Source organism: Mesoplodon mirus (genome assembly GCF_964341445.2).
Source record: "Mesoplodon mirus genome assembly, chromosome: 14".
In the NCBI taxonomy this organism is placed as follows: Eukaryota; Metazoa; Chordata; class Mammalia; order Artiodactyla; family Ziphiidae; genus Mesoplodon; species Mesoplodon mirus.
In genome coordinates this window covers 20,132,472-20,155,100 of record NC_138990.1, presented here as the reverse complement: position 1 = coordinate 20,155,100, position 22,629 = coordinate 20,132,472, and the positions used below count along the sequence as shown (strand labels likewise).

The 22,629-nt window shown below is 40.1% G+C and overlaps 1 protein-coding gene across 1 annotated transcript in view; it reads right to left on the bottom strand.

The window, feature by feature from the left end:
• The window catches only part of IL18RAP (interleukin 18 receptor accessory protein), a 30,612-nt gene extending 13,451 nt beyond the window's left edge, over positions 1-17,161 (bottom strand). The window contains 6 exon segments of the mRNA XM_082642404.1: positions 866-1,016; positions 8,289-8,472; positions 8,569-8,890; positions 9,357-9,526; positions 15,139-15,224; positions 17,038-17,161. Coding sequence (XP_082498530.1) covers positions 866-1,016; positions 8,289-8,472; positions 8,569-8,890; positions 9,357-9,426 — 727 coding nt within the window. The 5' untranslated portion in view covers positions 9,427-9,526; positions 15,139-15,224; positions 17,038-17,161.
• Positions 17,162-22,629: the final 5,468 nt, after the last annotated feature.

Sequence of the window (22,629 nt, the reverse complement as noted above, 5' to 3'; positions counted from 1 at the left end):
TTACCAACTCATCATGCCAGAAAAGTAATCCGTCATTGATTTCCCTCTTTCATCTTGCACATAAACTCCATCAACATGTTCTGCTGACACACACATAAAGCCACTTCTAATCTCCTCTGCTAAGTCTACTCGAAGAGTGACCAGAGACATCTTTTTAGAACATGATTCAAACCTGCTGCTCCCCAACCTGTGCCTCACACCAGCCCTTATGTATCCCATCCTACCCCTTCCACTTCCATCCCATACCATCCTATTCCACCCCTTCCCATCCCATCACATCCAATCCAACCCCATCCCATCACATCCCATCCCATCCCATCCAACTCCATCCCATCCCATCCCATCCCATCCCATCCCATCCAACTCCATCCCATACCATCCCATCCCAATCCCACCCCTTCCCATCACATCCCATCCCATCCCATCCAACTCCATCCCATCCCATCCCATCCCATCCCATCCCATCCAACTCCATCCCATACCATCCCATCCCAGTCCCACCCCTTCCCATCACATCCAACTCCATCCCATCCCATCGCATCCAACTCCATCCCATCCCTTCCCATCCCATCCAACTCCATCCCATCCCATACCATCCAACTCCATCCAACCCCATCCCATCCCATCCATTCCCATCCCATCCCATCCCATCTTCTCTCAATATGTTATAGAAAGTCCACCTCGTTGCCCAGCATAAAACCTGGCTCTCATACTGGACCCTTCCTTTTCCCTCTTTTCACTCCCAATTCCCAAAGCCTGTCATGTGTAACTTCCTAAGTATTTCTGGAGTTTGCTCCAAATAAGATAACTTTAACTGGGTAATTGGGGTTGAAATCTCAAATACTGAAACCAAAACCTCACTTACCAATGGTTTTCACTTGAACAACAGCTCTGACTGTCCATAAACTTGAATTATCTGACTGAGTGTAATCACACACGTATGTGCCTTGGTGATAGTCATAAACTTCATCCACTTCAATTGGGTTGCTCCTTTTTTCAGAGAGTAGTTTTCCATTCTAATCCAAGAGACAAGAAAATTAAATAATTTAACCAGAGAATTACTATTAATATTAAGCTCACCTATAGCGAAACTTCACAAATTTGAACCAAGGAGGGGGAAGGTCAGTCTGATATAAGGACATTGCAGAACATAATACCCCCAAGCTATAAAAGATTCTGCTCAAAACTATATTTGTAAGATTCTTACTTGAAACGAGAAGCATTTTCAAAGACAATTACATGTGGAGATCAAGACAGCCCAGCAAGAGCTGTTTAACGTGGTAAAGCCCAAAGCGTGATTCAGGCCCCTAGACTCTAGAAAACTCATAGTGGTCTAAGCGGTTGATACCGAAATGAATTTTTTTAAAACACGTATATTTATATTTCTGGAAATTGATATAGATTTTCTGTGTATTGGGCTTACATAAAGTTTCTTCTTTAAATAAATTTCACTCGAATAAAAGAAAAAATGTTAAACTGAAAACATTAAGTAAATAACTAAACAGATGTATCTAAATTTGACAAAGAAGGACTGGGATTCAGGAACAATTATTTAACTCCTAGTGGACTCAAAGTTGAGTGAGAACTAAAATTCAATTATGAACATTTCTCTCTCCTACTTAGAATCTCTCATAGACACTCCTTTGCCTTGAGGGTAACATCTAAACTTCTTCACAGCCTGATCTTGCCCTGCCTTCCCCAACTCATTTCCTGCTTCGGCCCCTCTACCCACCTGTCATTCCCTACATAACCACGTTCTTTCTCTATCAACGTGTCTCCCACCACCTTTCTCCACTGGGAAGGCTGTTGCTCAGTTTTCAAATCCAACTCAAGGGGTGGCTTTCACTGAGAGAAGTCATCAAGTCTCCCCGAGCAGGATCAGTGACCTCTGCTCCATCATCACGATAGCCCCCTTTTTTTTTTTTTCAGTATGCGGGCCTCTCACTGTTGTGGCCTCTCCCACTGCGGAGCACAGGCTCCGGACCCGCAGGCTTAGTGGCCATGGCTCACGGGCCCAGCCGCTCCGCGGCATGTGGGATCTTCCCGGACCAGGGCATGAACCCGTGTCCCCTGCATCAGCAGGCAGACTCTCAACCACTGCGCCACCAGGGAAGCCCACGATAGCCCTTTTATAGTAATGATGCATTTGGGTGTCTCTTCCTGTGAGTTGTCGAGGGCAGCCTTTGTGCCAAGACATTTAGCTGGTCCTGGACACACTGGGAGGAAGAAACACAGATCCCTTCTCTGAGCGAGCTCTCAGCCTAAGGATGCACGTCTGAGCAGTAAGCCAGAGTATGGCACACTCAGGTGGTTCTGCCTCATAGGAAATGTAGGGACTCTTCCCCCAGTCTAATCCGAGACTTGAAGGATATGCAGGAATCAGTCAATGCCAACAAGGACCTACTGCATAGCACAGGGACCTCTGCTGAATATTATGTGGCAACCTAAATGGGAAAAGAATTTGAAAAAGAAAAAAAAAAGAAGAAAGTAATTGACATTTTAGGAACACTTGAAGCAAAGCCTGAATGTAGGAAACAAGGCCAAGGTGAAAGGGCTGATGCAAGTAGATGTGTTTGATCTTTGTATCTCCAGGATACAGCAAGCAGGCCAGCAAGAATAAGGTCTTTGTAAATAAGGGGTGAATAAATGCAAGTCAGTTGGAAGAAAGGTTTGGAAGCGTAAGAGTCACATGATCAGACATTTTTAGAAAAATGACTGGCCGCTATTTTTTGACTGTGGAAACTCTTGTAAATTTAAGCAAAGACTATCATAATCACCCTTGTATCTTTAGGGGCTAGGAAGTGGTAGGGGCACAGTAGTATTTACTGAATGATGGGGTATCAGTGTATCATTAATCTTATAATCATTAATCCTCTAACCTCTGTATAGCACCTGGCTTTCCAATTTCCTACTAAGAGTACTAGCAATATATCTTTCACCACTGCAGTCAAAAGAAAAGATAAACAACAAAAATAACAAAATATCAATAGTAAGAACTCATTACCTATGTAGACTACAAAGTTATTTCTCATGTGTATCTCGTATGAACATTCAAAGGATTCTCTGGGGGGCTTCCCTGGTGGCACAGTGGTTGAGAATCTGCCTGCTAATGCAGGGGACGCGGGTTCGAGTCCTGGTCTGGGAGGATCCCACATGCCGCGGAGCAACTGGGCCCGTGATCCATAACTACTGAGCCTGTGCGTCTGGAGCCTGTGCTCCGCAATAAGAGAGGCCGCGATAGTGAGAGGCCCGCGCCCCGCGATGAAGAGTGGCCCCCTCTCGCCGTAACTGGAGAAAGCCCTCGCACAGAAACGAAGACCCAACACAGCAAAAATAAAAGTAAATAAATAAATAAATAAATGAGGCAGAAGGAAATAACTGCCCTTTAAAACAGATTTAAAAAAAAAAAGGATTCTCTGACTTGGTTTGCACAGGTTCTATGTCTTCCATTTTATAGATGAGAAAACCGAGGTTCAGAAATTTGTGTTTTGTTCTATACCATATAGCTCGTGAGAGGCCTGAGAATCTATCTACGTTTTTCTGATTCTGAGTTTCATGTTCTGATTGAGGAATTTCCCTTCCCCTTTGCCTGATGACTCGTAGAAGCAGAAATTCCCCTCCCCTAAGTCTCTGGTGTGGTTCCTGTGGCCCAAGAAAGAATTTCCAGTAGGTTGGCAAGGAGCTGAGAAGAGGGTCAGAACTGGTCAGAGCTGGGCAGCTGCAGGTAGGAAGTAAAACAAGGCCAAGAGGTGGGACTGACAAGGTTAAACATCTATCAAGAACATTTTAAAAGGCCCGGGGTAAAATTCAGAGAGGAAACTTCTAGAGAACATGGTCATAACATACAAAGACCAGAAATTGGAGTGGAGGTGTGTCATAAATCACATGAGAAATTAACACAGAGGAGGGGATGCAGAGTTGGAACTAGACTGCAGCTGGGCCATAGGGAGGATGAGTCATTACAAAGTGGGCCTGACTTTTTTAAAAAAAAGATAAGTATGGCTTAGTGTGTATCATCAAGATTTTATGGGATGGAACTCAAACAAAACATCAAAGAGATAAGGGGCAAGAAATTGGTGTCAAGCATGATGGGAAGCTGATCTAATAACATAATCACAAATGATCCTAGTAGGAAAGAGAAGTGCCAATGAGGCCACATAGGAAATTCTTTGTTTTGCTCAGATGTGACACAGTCAAGAGCAAAATACAGAAGCAGGAGCATCAATCAGTGTGATCCTGTATAAACAGCATCAATAAGTCCCAGAGAGAACTGACACATGTGACAACCTGCGGATTGTAGCATTGTACACACCATAGGAAGTTGCCCAGTATTCTGAAATTTCACAGTGAGAACAATCGAATGGGCCAATGTATGGACCTTGGAAACAGCTTCCAAAAATCTAATCTAAATGACCTTTACCTCTTCCCTACCAGGAGTTGCATCAACCTTTGGTCTGGCAAGTCTCACCATACGTATCAGCTCTCCATGTCCCTGGGCTCGCAGGATGCCACCAGGTGCCAGGGACAAGGAGAGCAAGGCCAAAGGAAATGAGAAGAAGTGGAAGGTCTATGTGCGAAAATTCCATGGAACTCAAGGTTCAGAGATGACCCAGCAGCCACGTCAGCACTGTGGCGTGTGAATGAGGTTGACTTAAACCACCAATGGAAAAGTCACTCAGGCACAGTCTCACTGCCAGGACGTCACAGCCATGTCACAGGCACCCATGTCTCGGTGCCCCAGACCCTTGCAGAAGAGCCTCTCCCACTGCCCTGTGTTATAATTCTGTCTGGTGTCAAAGATTCGTTTAGCTAAATAACCAAAAACGCCCTCCCATTAGTGTAATATCATCTAACATGAAGTCTGCTTATGACAAAGCTATTTTTCATTATATTTTTATTTTAATTAATTAATTTATTTATTTATTTTCGGCTGCACTGTGGGATCTTAGTTCCCCGACCAGGGATCGAACCCGTGCCCCCTGCAGTGGAAGCGCAGAGTCCTAACCACCAGACCGCCAGGGAATTCCCATTATATTTTTAGGAATTAGGAAAATATTATTAGAATGAAGAACAGATAATTCCTTTTATTCTGACTTCTTCATCATTCAATATTTCAGTTAAGAATCTCCAAGTCTAAATTTTTTGAGGTGTCTATTAAAAATATTTTGGAGCCCCCCAGAGGCTACAGCACATGGATTTATTTCACTTGGTTGTTCTATACAACCGGCAGGTTCATCCCTGGTCAGCAGTTTCATGTGAATTCAGTACCACCGTGTTTTCATCCTCTCAGCCAGTGTTAGTGTTGTCGGTTTTGAGATAATCTTTAAGCGTGAGCCACCCTCCACCTGAGTACCTGTGGTTTAGTGTGAAGAAAAGGAACATTGGGTATTATTTCCTGCCTAATGTCACCACTTTTAGTGATATGCTACTTCCATGAGGTCTGTGACTTTCCAGGATACTGTGTGTGTGTGCATGTGCGTGTGTAAGCACATGTACACACACATGCAATTCAGGAATTTCATGCAGTTCATGAAACATAACCTAAATAATGAGCTGTCCAAATCTCCGTCAGAAGATACAATTTTAACAACAGCTATTGTTTGCCTACTTTTAAGACAGATGCCTAGTCACCATTAAACACATCCTGACATTTGCAGTCAAGGCCCCAGAGAAGAGAAATAAAGCTTCCTTTTGTGAATGTCATAGAACATTAGGGTTTAGTTCATAAGAGCAGTATATGCAGAAAGCTGGCAACTACCATGTGGCTTGTGCTTACCAGAAAGTGAAAATAGCTTTCATTTCAGGGATACAATCATTGAAAATTCAAATGCATTTTCATTTTAAATAACGGGGCAAGCCTGGTTTGGGAACAGCCTACCTTGATGTAGTAAGGCATCTGTCATCTCAGATTACAAATACTTTTGAACCATGGGAAGTTTTGTTCTTAAAAGTGAACTGAAAATAATGAACAGAACCATCGGCTATTCTTACCAACCTCATTTTAGAGGTTATGAAATTAACGTGTTTCTTTTTTTTTAATTGAAGTATGTTGACTTACTATGTTGTGTTAGTTTCTACTATACAGCACAATGATTCACTTTACATATATATATGTTCTTTTTCATATTCTTTTCCATCATAGTTTATTACAGGATATTGAATATAGTTCCCTATGCTATACAGTAGGATCTTGTCATTTTTCTATTTTATATATAGTAATTTGTATCTGCTAATCCCAAACCCCTAATTTATCCCTCCCCTCTTTTCCCCTTTGGTAGTCATAAGTTTGTTTTCTATGTCTGCGAGTCTGTTTCTTTTTTGTAAATAAGTTCATTTTTGTCATATTTTAGCTTCCACATATAAGTGATATCATATGGTATTTGTCTTTGTCTGACTTACTTCACTTAGTATGATAATCTCTAGGTCCATCCATGTTGCTGCAAATGGCAACATTTCATTCTTTTTATGGCTCGGTAATATTCCATTGTGTATATATATGCCACACCTTCTTTATCCATTCATCTGTTGATGGATGTTTAGGTTGCTCCCATATCTTGGCTATTGTAAATAGTGCTGCAGTGAACATTGGGGTGCATGTGTCTTTTCAAATTAGAGGTTTTTCCGAATTTCCCAAGAGTGGGATTGATGGATCATATGGCAACTCTATTTTTAGTTTTTTAAGGAACCTCCATACTGTTCTCCATAGTGGCAGCACCAATTTACATTCCCATCCACAGGGTGGAGGGTTCCCTTTTCTCCACACCCTCTCCAGCATTTGTTATTTGTAGACGTTTAGATGATGGCCATTCTGACCAGTGTGAGGTGGTACCTCATTGTAGTTTTGATTGCACTTTTCTAATAATTAGTAAGGTGCTTCTTAAATTAAGATTTTATTGAGGGCAGCACATTTTCTGTGTCATTTTAAAATATAAAATTGAGACCTTAAGCACACACTCACCCTCCCTGTACACTTCTTTCTACAATAATAGAAATATTATTTCTATAATAACACCAGTTGTCACTGAATCTCAAGAGAATCAAGTGAGGAAATATTGTCTCACCCATTGGTAATTTTACCTCCAGGAGACTCTGATTGCTAAGTTTTGGGGTACAAAAAGCTGACAAATAAACATGGGCCACTTTCTGGACTTTGATCAGGGGCAATTTAAAATGATATTTTTATATTAACAAACAGATATCTTTGGAAGTCCAATTTAAAGTTTTGCATGATTTCTTAAAGCAAAGTATTGAACTTCAAACAATTATCATAGGGACTTCCCTGGTGGCGCAGTGGGACTTCCCTGGTGGCGCAGTGGTTAAGGCTCCATGCTCCCAGTACAGGGGGCCTGGGTTCGATCCCTGGTCCAGGAACTAGATCCCACATGCATGTCGCAACTAAGAGTTCACATGCCACAACTAAGGAGTGGGTAAGCCACAACTGAGGAGCCCGTGAGCCTGCCTAAGGAGCCCACCTGCCACAACTAAGACCCAACACTACCAAATAAATAAATAAATATTTAAAAAGCCAATTATTACAAATGTAGGAGGTGATTTAAGTTCTATTCCCAGATTCCACCACCCTGGGTCAACTGACATTCCCAGACTTTGGAAGAGATGCTTACGTGGCATTTATATATCTGTTAGGACTTAGAAAAACTATAAAATACAATGGAAATATGAAATATTTTTGTTATGAAGTTTACTCACATGTGGTTCATAACTCAGAATCATTCTGAAACTTGTCTTTTCCTGATTCCTGTTCCCTTTTTCTCTTAGCACTGCCCTCCCTCCCCACTGACTCACCTGTGCAAGACACGTGTCACCCAGGCGACCAGGTGCTTGCCTTAACTGTCTTCCCAGAGGTGTCCTCTTTGGAAAGTATTCCAGTCTCCTACTTCTTTCAGAAACCCTTCAAGACATGCTTGTTGGGTGTTCCTTTCACCCTAGCAATGCCCTTTGCTTTCCAAAGGCAGTAAAATTGAACAAATCTGGTCTTCTGAATGAGTGGGTGTTCATAAGTTTATATCTTAACCTCACATGTAATGTACTTGAATTTTAGAAATTTTTCTGGCACTGATCAAAAGGATGGTTCTAATAACTGGAACATTGGACTCTGTGGCTACCTAGGGGAAAACTGCTATAGAAAGTCAGGTATTCTCTGTAGGCATGAGGCCAGTCTTTGGGAAGCTCTAGAGCTCAGATTCAGACTCACATTTCTATAAATTACATAAGGAGATGCTACCATAAAAACTAAACTCTGGCATCAGTTTCAGTGAAGTCATTCTTACCTGGTACCAGGTCACCTCTGGACTTTGTGTATCACTTTGGTGGCTGAGACCGGGGCAATAAATGGAGCCCATGCTACCAAGAAGAAGGAGTTGTTCATGTGATATGGAGCTCCCACAGGACATATTTGTCTTGGGTTTAACTTCTAAGATCATCTTGACACAACAGGCCTCATCCTGGGGGCTCCTAGGAAAGTTAACAAGGTCCTGTGAACACAGATGTTATATCCAGATAGTAAAGGATTTGGTAATGTTTTCAGATAGAAATGTACTTGGGACTTACCTAATCCTAGGTCTACAAATATATGACCCAGCATTATTCATCTTTGTGGTCAAAAAATGAAGGGTGCTCTTGTCCTGGATGACGTGAGGATAGTTTTGAGTAATTTCTACTAGTGGATCTCTGTTTTGAGGTTGTAGGTACCATTGGACATCAGATAGGTTCTTACTACCACTGCAGGGCAGGTGTTCAGAGCTTTGGGTTGGTGAGAGTTGACTTCTGTGGTAGAAATGGGATTTCTGTGGCTCTGGAAAATCACAAAGTAAGACAAACTCCTCCCCACACCTTGCAGAGTATGTCCTAAGAAGCTTTCCAGTGGAGCAATCTGAAAGCCACAATAAACAAAGGAACACAGAAACACATTAGAGGAATTCTAACATATTTACAAAGAGTACTTGGTTTCACAAGGGATTAAGCTCCCTTGGGTGTCTTTCTCCTTCACGGTTCCCATTTTGTGGGGAAAAGAAGTTCATGTTCTAATTCCCTCCCACTGGTCTTCAGCATCACCAGTAGCAACGGAGGTTTCCTGTTAAACATCCTAACCCACCTTTAATTCCTCTTCAGCTGCTTCCACTGAACACCCAGATATAGTAACTGGGTTCCATATTGATGCTTGGTATCAACTGAAAGCTGTTCACCCCAATAATTTCTCCTCCTACCCCCATCTTAAAAGTAGAAAGGAAATGTTCTATATTATTATGACATGCTGCCAATGTATCCCAGAATACCTGTCACTTTAAACTTGGACCATAAAACTCATAAGGTTAGCATGAAAAGTGAAAAACCCCTACCTGAAGTATTAAATCCTTTAATTTTCCCTCCTGCGATAAGCCAAAGAAATACCCAGCTCAAATAAAGCATTGTTCTCTCTGGGTCTTGTCATTGCTTCAGGACATTTGTTCTGTTGCCAGAGTGGAGGACATTGTAATTCAGGGCTCCACCCTGAGAATCATCTTCATTTCTGTAAATCAAGAAATGGGAAATGAAGAAATCGGAACCTGTGATCAAAACGCAAGTCACACAGGAAGCTTTGAAAGGGCAGGTCCTACCCAACAAGCTTCACATGCCCACACTTGAGTGGTATTTTCAACAGCGTGTGGCAGGTACTGCATATGTCACTTCTTACACAACTAAAGGAGGAAGGACATCTCAGACTCAGGGTACTGTTTGCACCTACACTCCGTACGGTGTGGTCTTTTGATGCCATTTCTTTATGGAATCCTTTTTCTTTTCCTAAGTTTCTGACCTAGTACGTATATTTTCATGGATAATTTGGAAAGAGTTAAGTGAAAGTTTTCCTGAAAAGATCATCCAAGTTGAATGAAAATGTCAGGTTTTCCCCAGTTAGGGAAACTAGTGCGCTAGCTCATGTGTAAACTTGAGAATGTCTGAACATTGCTAATTTGTAGTAACTGTTAGAGAATAGAGGATGCTTTACTATTTGTGCCCCAAATAAGACAGGAAAAGTTGTCACTGGATGGTGTTCCACCAATTCTCTAAAGTATAAAAGGGAGGGAAGGTCACCCTGGGCTGTGTTCATGGTGGTTCTGTCCCTCTTGTAGACAGGGTGGCTGTTGGAATTTTCAAACCATTTATAAGAGAGGAGAGATAAGGTTGCTGGGTGGGTGTCCTAGTCCATTCAGGTTGCCATAGCAGAAAACCAAAGACTGGATGGTTTATATCCAACAGAAATGTATTTCTTAAAGTTCTGGGGTCTAAGAAGCCCAAGATAAAGGCACCAGCATGGTAGCCTTCTGGTGAGGGCTCTTTTCCTGGTTCATAACTGGCACCTTCTCACTGTGTCCTCACCTGGGAGAATGGGCTACCCATCTCACTGGGGTCTGTTTTATAAGGCCCTAAATCCCATTCATGAGAGCTCTTCCCTCAAGACCTAAGTAGCCCCTAAATGTCCCACCTCTCAATACCATTCCCTTTGGGGTTAGATTCTCAGCATATAAATTTGCAGAGAGAGTCCTTTGGTAAAATATGACATCACCAGACTGACTTACACTTTGTCGTGCAATTTGACATGCATGACAGTTTAACTTTTTGCTCAATGCCATATGGAAAAACGTGATCATTAGTGAGCTAAAGAAAAAAAAAGTCTAGAGCTGGGTGTGGGCTCTACAAAGCATATTGGTTTTTACCAGAAGCTTTAAACACAGCTAGACTATTCTGACTGTGTTTAAAAATTTTAAACTATAACTTCTAAAATCAGAATCTTGAATTGCAAAGATAGGAAGGCTATTTCTCCAGTTTACCAGTGTCTTGGAATATTTTCTTTTGTTAATGAAAAGACAACTTATAAACATGTTTTAAAATACAAATTTATTGCTGTTGGTTAGAGTACTACAGCAATTTAATATAATCTGAGGTCTGTAATTACCATGATTTCTTGTTAACATAGGTAAGTTTTGTCACAAACTGTGAATGTCCAAAATATTTTATTTTGCTCAAATGCCACTGTAAATAGCTGGAGGGGAAGAAGCTGTGGGGTATAATTTAGAAATCTGAACTATTTCAAATGGAATTAAATAAAATTTCTGAATGGTAAAAAAAAAATCTGGGGAAAACACAAACATTCAAGCCATAGCAGTCGGTGATATTTAATTATTATATAATTTTGTTTTGAGCACAAAATACAAATAATTTCACTATAGAACAGCCTTATCTGTGCCTCTTAGAGTTCTGAACTATTATCACTGTCATAAAAATAGCCTGGGTATTATTCTTGGGATTGTAGAAATAAAGTAATTTAACTCCTGAACTTTAACAAATTTCTCCTAAAACACCCCCATACTGTCTTAAGCCCTTTAAGTGGGATGGGTGGGCAGGGGACAAAATAAATGATATAGTCTCTGTCCTCAAGGGCCTGACACAGTGTGGAGAACAATGTTAAAGAAAAAACTATTCTAACATCTGTTAAAACAGTAAGAAATATTTTGTTCAAGACTATTGCAACAGGGGAGAAAGATCAAGCTCAACTCAGAATACAGCAAGGACAGGTGAGGATTTAAAGCTAAGGAGGAGGGTGAGGAATCAGGGGGTGGAAATTTACTAAGAGAAGTCATCAAGGGGAGGGGAATTCTTACCAAAATGACCAACAAGATTCTTGCTAAAGGTGGATTAAGAGCTTAGATATCAAACCTGGGAGATGAGGAACTTAATCAAATATCAAGGATGGGAGGATGACTTAGCAGAATTCTTTGCTAAGACTGAGCTGGGCAAGCTGATGACAGGATGGGGATCAAGGTTGAGGCCCATGTGACAGGAGGTCTCAAGGAGCCTGAGTAAAATTTGATGAAGTAAAAAGTCTTTGCCAACAGAAACATGCAAATAAACAGCGACAGGAAAATATGACAAAGAAACAAATGCAGTGATAACAGAAAAGAAAAAAATTAAAGAGGGAAAGTAAGGAAAAAAGAGAAAGAGAGGGAGGGAGAGAGGGAGAAGGAAAGGAAGAGGAAGAAAGAGAAAGAAAGAAAGAAAGAAAGAAAGAAAGAAAGAAAGAAAGAAAGAAAGCAAGCAGAAGAAAGAAAGAAAGAAAGAAAGAAAAAGAAAGAAAGAAAGAAAGAACAATTTTACTAAGTATCATATGGTCCCTCTGAACGTTCTCCTTAAAAGTCTTCTTCCCAGCACATCTCTGTTTCTTGGGCATCTGACAAAAATCAATCTCTCTCTATCTCTCCCTCTTTCTCTCTCAACCCGTCTCTGTCTCTCTGTCTCTGTCTCTGTCTGCCTGTCTCTCTCTCTCTCAATGCCCACACACACACACATCTAACCATCATGCACATTCCTCTCTTCACTGCCCCTGTGCTCACTGGCCATTCCTGCAACCACTCCTTCCACCCAGACTTTCCCAGGACCATTCTCTTCAGGAACCTCCATCTTTTACCATAAATAAATACTTTACTTTCCTCAACTTATAAAATTCTTCATTTCCAAACATTTTTACACACACACACACACACACACACACACACACAGCACCCCATGTCTCCAACATCTTCAGATGCAGAAAGGAGTAATTTTAATATTTATAAATGATCAACAAGTATGTTTCTCTAACAGAAACATTGAGCTTGAGGTGCCTTTGGGGATCCACAGGGGAGAGTTCCAGCGAGAGAAGTCAGGAGGCTGCAAGGAGAGAGCAGATAGACTTCCCGGGGGGACACCAGCCTGGAAGGGTGAGTCAGGGCCAAGGGAAAATTTAAAAGGATAAACCCAAAAGGAAGAGAAGAAACAGAACAGAGAGACCACCCTGACACTAAGCAGAGAAGTCAGGCACAAGAAGGACTTAGTTTCCATCAGGTCTGGCCACTGATAGACCAGATCAGCACGTGCAGAGGACTTAAGGTGATGGAGACAAGGGATTCAGGGAGGAAGGTGGGGAGTGTGGACAAGCCACGCCCTCCCCAGGCTACACTGCACACGGAAGACAAGACGGGGAGGTGTTTCCTCCTGTGCTGACTTGATTCCACAAGGGAATCAAGGGGAATGAGCTGGCAGGGTAGTAGGCCAAATGCAAGTGAGAGTGAGAAGAGCGTGTGTGGACTAACTTCTCTGAGGCAGGAAAAGACAAACCCTGAAAACCACAGAGACATTGTCTTGGATGGAGGCAAACAGAGTCATACACTCTGCGAGGTCTCTCCAGACCGGTGTACCCAGGTGGGGCCAGAAGTACAGGATGTTTCCATTTGGCTGCTGACCCTCTGAGAGGAGGGTGTGCTCAGCCAAGAAAGGGCTTCATGAGATGGTGGAGGACCTAGAGTGCCACGGACGGGGACCAGAGTCACTGCATCACTTATCCCCATTGGTGACAATGGGTAGCTCTTCTTTCCAAGACTGTGGTCTAGGAACAAGGACCTAGGATAAGCAACTGCCTTTCAGATGTGGTCTACCTCCCCCCACCCCCTGCTTACCCCTTCTTTGCCCACAAAGCCCCTGAAGGGACAATCTCCCCATCTCCAGCCACTGGAAGCATCTTCCTAAAAATCAAGCCTGAGGATATCATTTCTGTGCTGATAACCTCACCAGCCACACTGCCCATTAGATAAAGAGTCCATTCCAAAGTATCAGATACAAAACCCCGTATGACTCAATATGGCTCTCTCATGATTTATCTTGTGTTTCATCCCCAGAGAGACCACCACTGACCATGTGCATAATGACATTCCTCCTCTCTATTCACCACTGCACCAGCCAGCAACTATCTCTCTTATTACTCATGTTATATTACTTTGTCTTAGCACACACTACTGTCTGGAAAATATCTTGCTTTATAAACTTCTCCCCTAACTAGAACCAAAGCTCCATGCCAGCAGAACTGAGCCTGTCTTGCAGCCTGCCACTCTCTCAAGGAATAGGGCGTGACTCACACAGGAGTTCAGTAAGTCCTTGTTCAGAATTTATCCACACCATAGTGAAATTGTTATTTCATATACCATGTCCTCTCACTAGGTTGGGAGCTCCTTAAGAGCAGGGATCCTGTTTCAGAAATCTTATCTCCAAATCCTAGGAAAAGCTTCATGCATAAATTGTAATCAATTCTGTTGTCCAAATAAATGCAAAAGAATTCAGGAGAAGTCAAAATAAATGCATATCAACCTAAGTTTAACCATTAACTTGCTGTGTGACTCTAGTTAGCCTCTCTCTGCACTTGTTTTTTCATTTGCAGAATAAATTATTTGGACTGTATCAGTTGTTCCTCCACCTGAGGGTTAGGGGGTCCTAACTTCTGGGGATTAAACTGGAAAATCTGCATTTTTTTTAAAGCTCCTTGACTTGAGAATCATGGGACTTTATTATTTCTAAGATCATCTCAGCTCTAACATTCTGTGATTCCATGTTTGAATTACCAAGCCTATAGAAAATTTTTTACCATGACACCCAGAAGTCTCCAGCCCTCAGGAATTCCTGTCCCAACCTTGAGTGGTCAGATGTTCTGTCCATGATACCCTCACCTACTGGCATAGGACCTCAGGCTGCCTGGGGCTGTTTCTAGGCTACAGCTTTGTCTCTGGAATTATATTTCTCAAATTATCTCCATTACAAGAATCACCCAGAATGCTTTTTATAAATTCAGATATCTGGGCTCTCCAAATCATATTAAATCAGATTCTCAAGGAGAAGAACATTGGATTCTATATTATAAACAAGTGTCAGGGAAATCACTGTGATTCAGGGATCATCCCTGGGAAGCCCTGCTCAGGGACAAGAATAGACCTTGGGGAGCTGGGTCTGTGCTAAGTTACAGCAGTTATTACCAACACTGTTGGCAACTGAGCAACACAAGAGCAAGCCCACTCTGGAAACCCCATTGATGTGGGATAACACAACTGATATTGTTTGTCAATATCTACCTTTTTAAGATCTTTTGATGTCTGTGTGATGCCTTTCATTCCACCATCACCAAAACACTTCCAAGAATCATAAGGAATCACACAAGGTGCATTTATCGAGCATTTTTCAAGCATTAGGCAACTTAACCAAACCAGGCTGCAGGTCTGTTCTTGGCAGTAAATCAATGGACAGGTGGCACTGAATATAATGGTGTCCTGTTCTCTTACATACTTTGTCGCACTCGGGAAGATGGTTGTTGTCCTTCTTGTTTCACTGATGGACCACCAAGGCTCACGTTGCTTGAAGAGTGGTCCCCACTATTAATGATAATTGCACATCTTATAAGTATTAGAAGAGGAATTCATGTCCATATGAAGAGGGTCTCAGAGACTCTGATTTTCCTATCAGCATATGCCGTCACCTCACAAAAAGAGATAAGAGCTCAAAAGGGTGACTTCAAGTATCTGAAGGGTCTCTTCTCCAAAACAGCATCCATACCTGATTTTTTTTTTTTTCGGTACGCAGGCCTCTCACTGCTGTGGCCTCTCCCATTGCGGAGCACAGGCTCCGGACGCGCAGGCTCAGCGGCCATGGCTCACGGGCCCAGCCACTCCGCGGCATGTGGGATCTTCCCAGACCGGGGCACGAACCCATGTCCCCTGAATCGGCAGGCGGACTCTCAACCACTGTGCCACCAGGGAAGCCCCACACCTGCTTTTTGAGAGCCATATTTTTTTTGTTAGAGGTTGAAGATTCCCCCAATCAGTTGGTCAAGACTACACCTTCAACTATCTTTGGTTGATGATGAACTAAAATTTTTTCTGACCAAAGCTTTTGGTGGGAGGGGAAAAAGAGGAAAGGCAGGTGGAGAAGGCAGGTGTCAACAGGGAATCTGAGGCTCAGGTAGGAGAATCCCACAGTTAAAGACAATTTCCCATGGGATCAGCAATGACTATACCCAGGGAACACATGTACATGTAGACATTTGGTCTAGTGTAACAGTAACTATTTAATTCAACTAATATTATTATGGTTCTCACATGATCCATGGTAGCTATATATCTCATTGTCTAGGAATTACAGAAAATCAAGAGTGTAGCTCCTGCTCTCAAAGATTTTACAGTCAAGACAAGCATTTAAATTCGGCAAAAACCTTTTTTTTTTTTTGGTGAAGTAAATTGTCTAAAGTCATGCCTTTAAAAAATGATGACGCTGGAATACAGATACGAATAGCTTAACAAAATCCAGTCTAAACTAAACTGCCAATCTTGGTCATACACATTTGTAGAGCAACTATTTGCTGAATTCTTTTTATGTGGCAAACTCTATGCTAGATATTATAGGTACTATCTATGGCCTTTTTTGTTTGCTTTTTTGTTTTTTTTAATTTTTATTGGAGTATAGTTTCTTTACAATATTGTGTTAGTGTCTACTGTACAGCAAAGTGAATCAGCTATATGTATACATATATCCCCTCTTTTTTGGATTTCCTTCCCATTTAGGTCTCCACAGAGCACTGAGTAGAGTTCCCTGTGCTATACAGCAGGTTCTCACTAGTTATTTATTTTATACATAGTATCAATAGTGTATATATGTCAATCCCAATCTCCCAATTCACCCCACCACCCCACCTTTTCCCCTTGGTATCCATATGTTTGTTCTCTATGTCTGTGTCTCTATTTCTGCTTTGTAAATAAGATCATTTATACCAATTTTTTTTCATATTCCACATATATGCATTAATATACGATATTTGTTCTTCTCTTTTGACTTACTTCACTCTGTATTACAGCCTCTATGTCAATCCATATCTCTACAAATGACCCAATTTTGTTTCTTTTTATGGCTGAGTCAGCAAACATTTCGAACCCCTCTGCTCTCCACCTTTCCCACAAAATGCTCAAAGCATTGTAGATAGGTTTATTTCATAACCAACAGGTTTTTTAAATAAAGTCTCCATATATGTGGAAATGTAAAATTTGCTAATTAGGTAGCAAATTTATTAGTACAAAATAGTTTATGAAAAAGAGTTGTGTTAGCAATCCATTTTGAAAATGATTTAAGTTCTTTTCTCAACTTATATTTGCTGGTTAGGAAGTCTAGTGGAAAAAAAATATACAATTGTCTTACCTGTATTTCCTGTTCTTAAGACATTGATAAAGAGAAAGGAACTTGAAGTCTTTCTTTCAGTGACTGCCAGCTTTTCTATCTGAAGATGCGCACGTGAGAATATCCATTTTCAGAGGTCTACAATATCTCTTCCTAGCCAGAGAGATAAAGGGAGAAAGTACATGTAACTCACACAAGTTTGCAAACAATGAGCTAAACCTGGAGAAAAAAAAAAAGGAAAACCTTTAGTATTTTGTAAATGACCATTGAGAATGTCAAATTCATGGTCATACAGAGGAAAATCAAATTAACGACCTCTATAAGTAGAAGGAAATGACCTGAAGATGAAGCATCTAAAACTCTCCCCAGACCAACCTCCTTGACTAGATAAGGTTTGTGGTTAGGTTTAGTTGAAAGAGTGAGTAATCCAACTTCCTTTACAGGAATTTCCTGTAAAGATTATTAGCACTCAACAGTTTCTCAACAGTGGGTTTTGGGTTTTTTTTTTTTTCATTTTGTAAAACTAACTCCCAAAAATGTAACCTTTATGACATAACCTAAAGCTTTTGTTGCGATTAACTTTTTTTTAATTCTGAAAAAGAGAAAAACATCTCTCTAACACCATTTATTTGAAACAATAATTTATTGATACAGACAGGGAAATAAATTTAAACTCTGAAATCACCAAGATTTTTTGGTACCTCTTTATTAAAACAAAGATTCAAAATAAAACATATAATTGAGAACCCCACTGTTCCTTCAATAGAACAAATAAAATCACTTAATAAGAACCCTAGGAAACTCTGAGACCACACTGGTCAAAAAGAGCTTTATCTAGAAAGCAACTTGGTTAAGCTTAGATATCACCCATCCTCAAGAGGCTGATATTCTAACAAAGATACGGCTGATTCATCTGAGCATATGAATGCTCCAGGGCTGCTTCTACACATAACTAGAGGATAACATAAAATACAAAAGAAGACTACATTTGCTTTGGGATGAAGGCAAAATGGGTGTTTCCCTGAGGTGGAAGAGAGAAGAGGGAATTAGCATTTATAACTAGGAATGAACCAAAAAAATATATCTGCTCTGGGTCACGAATCTGCCTAGGATTCCAAGAGGATATGAAGCTTTTTACAGGCCTGTTTCAACACAGGTCATAGGGAGCAGCTGAACAATATTCCAGGCACATGAAGCTCCAGGCTTACAGAGTCATGTGAGAGCAACACAGTGATAAGGATAAAGGCAGGATAAAGTCATACTAAGTTCACAGACACCCCAAAACACACCACCGGCTGTGTCCTGCCCACCAGAGGGATAAGATCCAGCTCCACCCCCCAGAACACAGGCATGAGCCCCCTCTACCAGGAAGCCTACAAAAACTACTGAACCAACCTCACCCACTGGGTGTCTGTGACAGGGGCAGACTGGGAAAAGGGGACCCCAAACACAGTAAATTAAACAAAATGAGAAGACAGAGAAACATGCAGCAGATGAAGGAACAAGGTGAAAACCCACCAGACCTAACAAATGAAGAGGAAATAGGTAGTCTTCCTGAAAAAGAATTCAGAGTAATGACAGTAAAGATGATCCAAAATCTCAGAAATAGAATGGAGAAAATACAAGAAACATTTAAAAAGGACCTAGAAGAACTAAAGAGCAAACAATGGTGAAGAACGCAATAAATGAAATGAAAAATTCTCTAGAAGGAATCAATAGCAGAATAATTGAGGCAGAAGAACAGATAAGTGACCTGGAAAATAAAATAGTGGAAATAACTGCCACAGACCAGAATAAAGAAAAAAGAATGAAAAGAATTGAGGACAGTCTCAGAGACCTCGGGGACAACATTAAACACACCAACATTTGAATTATAGGGGTCCCAGAAGAAGAGAAAAAGGAAGGGTCTGAGAAAATATTTGAAAAGATTATAGTAAAAAATTTCCCTAACATGGGAAAGGAAATAGTCAATCAAGTATAGGAAGTGCAGAGAGTCCCATACAGCATAAATCCAAGGAGAAACACAGCAAAACACATATTAATCAAACTATCAAAAATTAAATACAAAGAAAAAATACTAAAAGCGCAAGGGAAAAGCAACAAATAAAATACAAGGGAATCCCCATAAAGTTAACAGCTGATCCTTCAGTAGAAACTCTGCAAGCAAGAAGGGAATGGCAGGCTATATTTAAAGTGATGAAAGGGAAAAACCTACAACAAAGATTACTCTACCAGCAAGGATCTCATTCAGATTCAACGGAGAAATTAAAAGCTTTACAGACAAGCAAAAGTTAAGAGAATTCAGCACCACCAAACCAGCTTTACAACAAATGTTAAAGAAACTTCTCTAGGCAGGAAACACAAGAGAAGGAAAAGACCTAGAAAAACAAACCCAAACAATTAAGAAAATGGTAATAGGAACATACATACTGATACTTACCTTAAATGTAAATGGATTAAATGCTCCAACTAAAAGACACAGACTGGTGAATGGATACAAAAACAAGACCTGTATATATGCTGTCTACAAGAGACCCACTTCAGACCTAGGGGCACATACAGACCGAAAGTGAGGGAATGGAAAAAGATATTCCATGCAAATGGAAATCAAAAGAAAAATGAAGTAGCAATACTCATATCAGACAAAATAGACTTCAAAATAAAGACTATTACAAGAGACAAAGAAGGCCACTACATAATGATCAAGGGATCGATCCAAGAAGAAGATATAACAATTGTAAATATTTATACACCGAACATAGGAGCACCTCAATACATAAGGCAAATGCTAACAGCCATAAAAGGGGAAATCGACATTAACACAATAATAGTCGGGGACTTTAACACCCCACTTTCACCAATGGACAAATCATCCAAAATGAAAATAAATAAGGAAACACAGCTTTAAATGACACATTAGACCAGATGGGCTTAATTGGTATTTATAGGATATTGCATCCTAAAACAACAGAATACACTTTCTTCTCAAGTATTCATGGAACATTCTCCAAGATAGATCATATCTTGGGTCACAAATCAAGCTGTGGTAAATTTAAGAAAATTGAAATTGTATCAAGTATCTTTTCTGACCACAACGCTATGAGACTAGATATCAATTAAAGGAAAAAAAATGTAAAATATACAAACACATGGAGGCTAAACAATATGCTACTAAATAACTGAGAGATCACTGAAGAAATCAAGGAGGAAATAAAAAAAAAAACTAGAAACAAATGACAATGAAAACACGATGACCCAAAGCCTATGGGATGCAGCAAAAGCAGTTCTAAGAGGGAAGTTTAGAGCAATACAATCTTACCTCACAAAACAAGAAAAATCTCAAATAAACAATCAAACCTTACACCTAAAGCAACTAGAGAAAGAAGAACAAAAAATACCCAAGGTTAGCAGAAGGAAAGAAATCATAAAGACCAGGTCAGAAATAAATGAACAAGAAATGAAGGAAACAATAGCAAAGATCAATAAAACTAAAAGCTTGTTCTTTGAGAAGATAAACAAAGTTGAGAAATCATTAGCCAGACTCCTCAAGAAAGAAAGGGAGAAGACTCAAATCAATAGAATTGGAAATGAAAAAGAAGTAACAACTGACACTGCAGAAATACAAAGGATCATGAGAGATTACTACAAGCAACTATATGCCAATAAAATGGACAACCTGGAAGAAATGGACAAATTCTTAGAAAAGCACAACCTACCGAGACTGAACCAGAAAGAAACAGAAAATATAAACAGACCAATCACAAGCACTGTGATTAAAAATCTTCCAACAAACAAAAGCCCAAGACCAGATGGCTTCACAGGTGAATTCTATCAAATATTTAGAGAACAGCTAACACCTATCCTTCTCAAACTCTTCCAAAATATGGCAGAGGGAGGAACACCCCCAAACTCATTCTATGAGGCCACCATCACATAATACCAAAACCAAAGATGTCACAGAAAGGAATACTACAGGCCAATATCACTGATGAACATAGATGCAAAAATCCTCAACAAAATACTAGCAAACAGAATCCAACAGCACATTAAAAGGATCATACACCATGATCAAGTGAGGTTTATCCCAGTGATGCAAGGATTCTTCAATATATGTAAATCAATCAATGTGATACACCATGTTAACAAACTGAAGGATAAAAATCATATGATAATCTCAATAGATGCAGAAAAAGCATTCAACAAAATTCAACATCCATTTATGATAAAAACTTTCCAGTAAGTGGGCATAGAGGGAACCTACCTCAACATATTAAAGGCCATATATGAGAAACCCACAGCCAACATCGTTCTCAATGGGGAAAAACTGAAAATATTTCCTGTATGATCAGGAAAAAGACAAGGGTGCCCACTCTCACCACTATTATTCAACATAGTTTTGGAAGTTTTAGCCACAGCAATCAGAGAAGAAAAAGAAATAAAAGGAATCCAAATCAAATAAGAAGTACAACTGTCACTGTTTGCAGATAACATGATACTATACGTAGAGAATCCTAAAGATGCTACCAGAAAACTACTAGAGCTAATCAATGAATTTGGTAAAGTAGCAGGATACAAAATTAATGCACAGAAATCTCTTGCATTCCTATACATGAACGATGAAAAATCTTAAAGAGAAATTAAGGAAACACTCTCATTTACCATTGCAACAAAAACAATAAAATACCTAGGAATAAACCTACCTAAGGAGGCAAAAGATCTATATGAAGAAAACTGTAAGACACTGATGAAAGAAAAGACAATACAAACAGATGGAGAGATATACCATGTTCTTGGATTGGAAGAATCAATATTGTGAAAATGACTATACTACCCAAAGCAATCTACAGATTCAGTGCAATCCCTGTCAAACTACCAATGGCATTTTTCACAGAACTAGAACAAAAAATTTCACAATTTGTATGGAAACACAAAAGACCCCGAATAGCCAAAGCAATCTTGGGAAAGAAAAATGGAGCTGGAGAAATCAGGCTCCCTGACTTCAGACTATACTACAAAACTACAGTAATCAAGACAGTATGGTACTGGTGCAAAAACAGAAACATAGATCAATGGAACAGGTTAGAAAGCCCAGAGATAAACCCATGCACACATGGTCACCTTATCTTTGATAAAGGAGGCAAGAATATACAATGGAGAAAAGATAGCCTCTTCAATAAGTGGTGCTGGGAAAACTGGACAGCTACATGTAAAAGAATGAAATTAGAACACTCCCTAACACCATACACAAAAATAAACTAAAAATGGATTAAAGACTTAAATGTAAGACCAGACATTATCAAACTCTTAGAGGAAAACATAGGCAGAACACTCCAGGACATAAATTACAACAAGATCCTTTTTGACCCACCTCCTAGAGCAATGGAAATAAAAACAAAAGTAAACAAATGGGACCTAATAAAACTTAAAAGCTTTTGGACAACAAAGGAAAACATAAACAAAACAAAAAGACAAACCTCAGAATGGGAGAAAATATTTGCAAATGAAGCAACCCACAAAGGATTAATCTCCAAAATTTATAAGCAGCACATGCAGCTCAATATTCAAAAAAAAACAACCCAATCCAAAAATGGGCAGAAGACCTAAAAAGACATT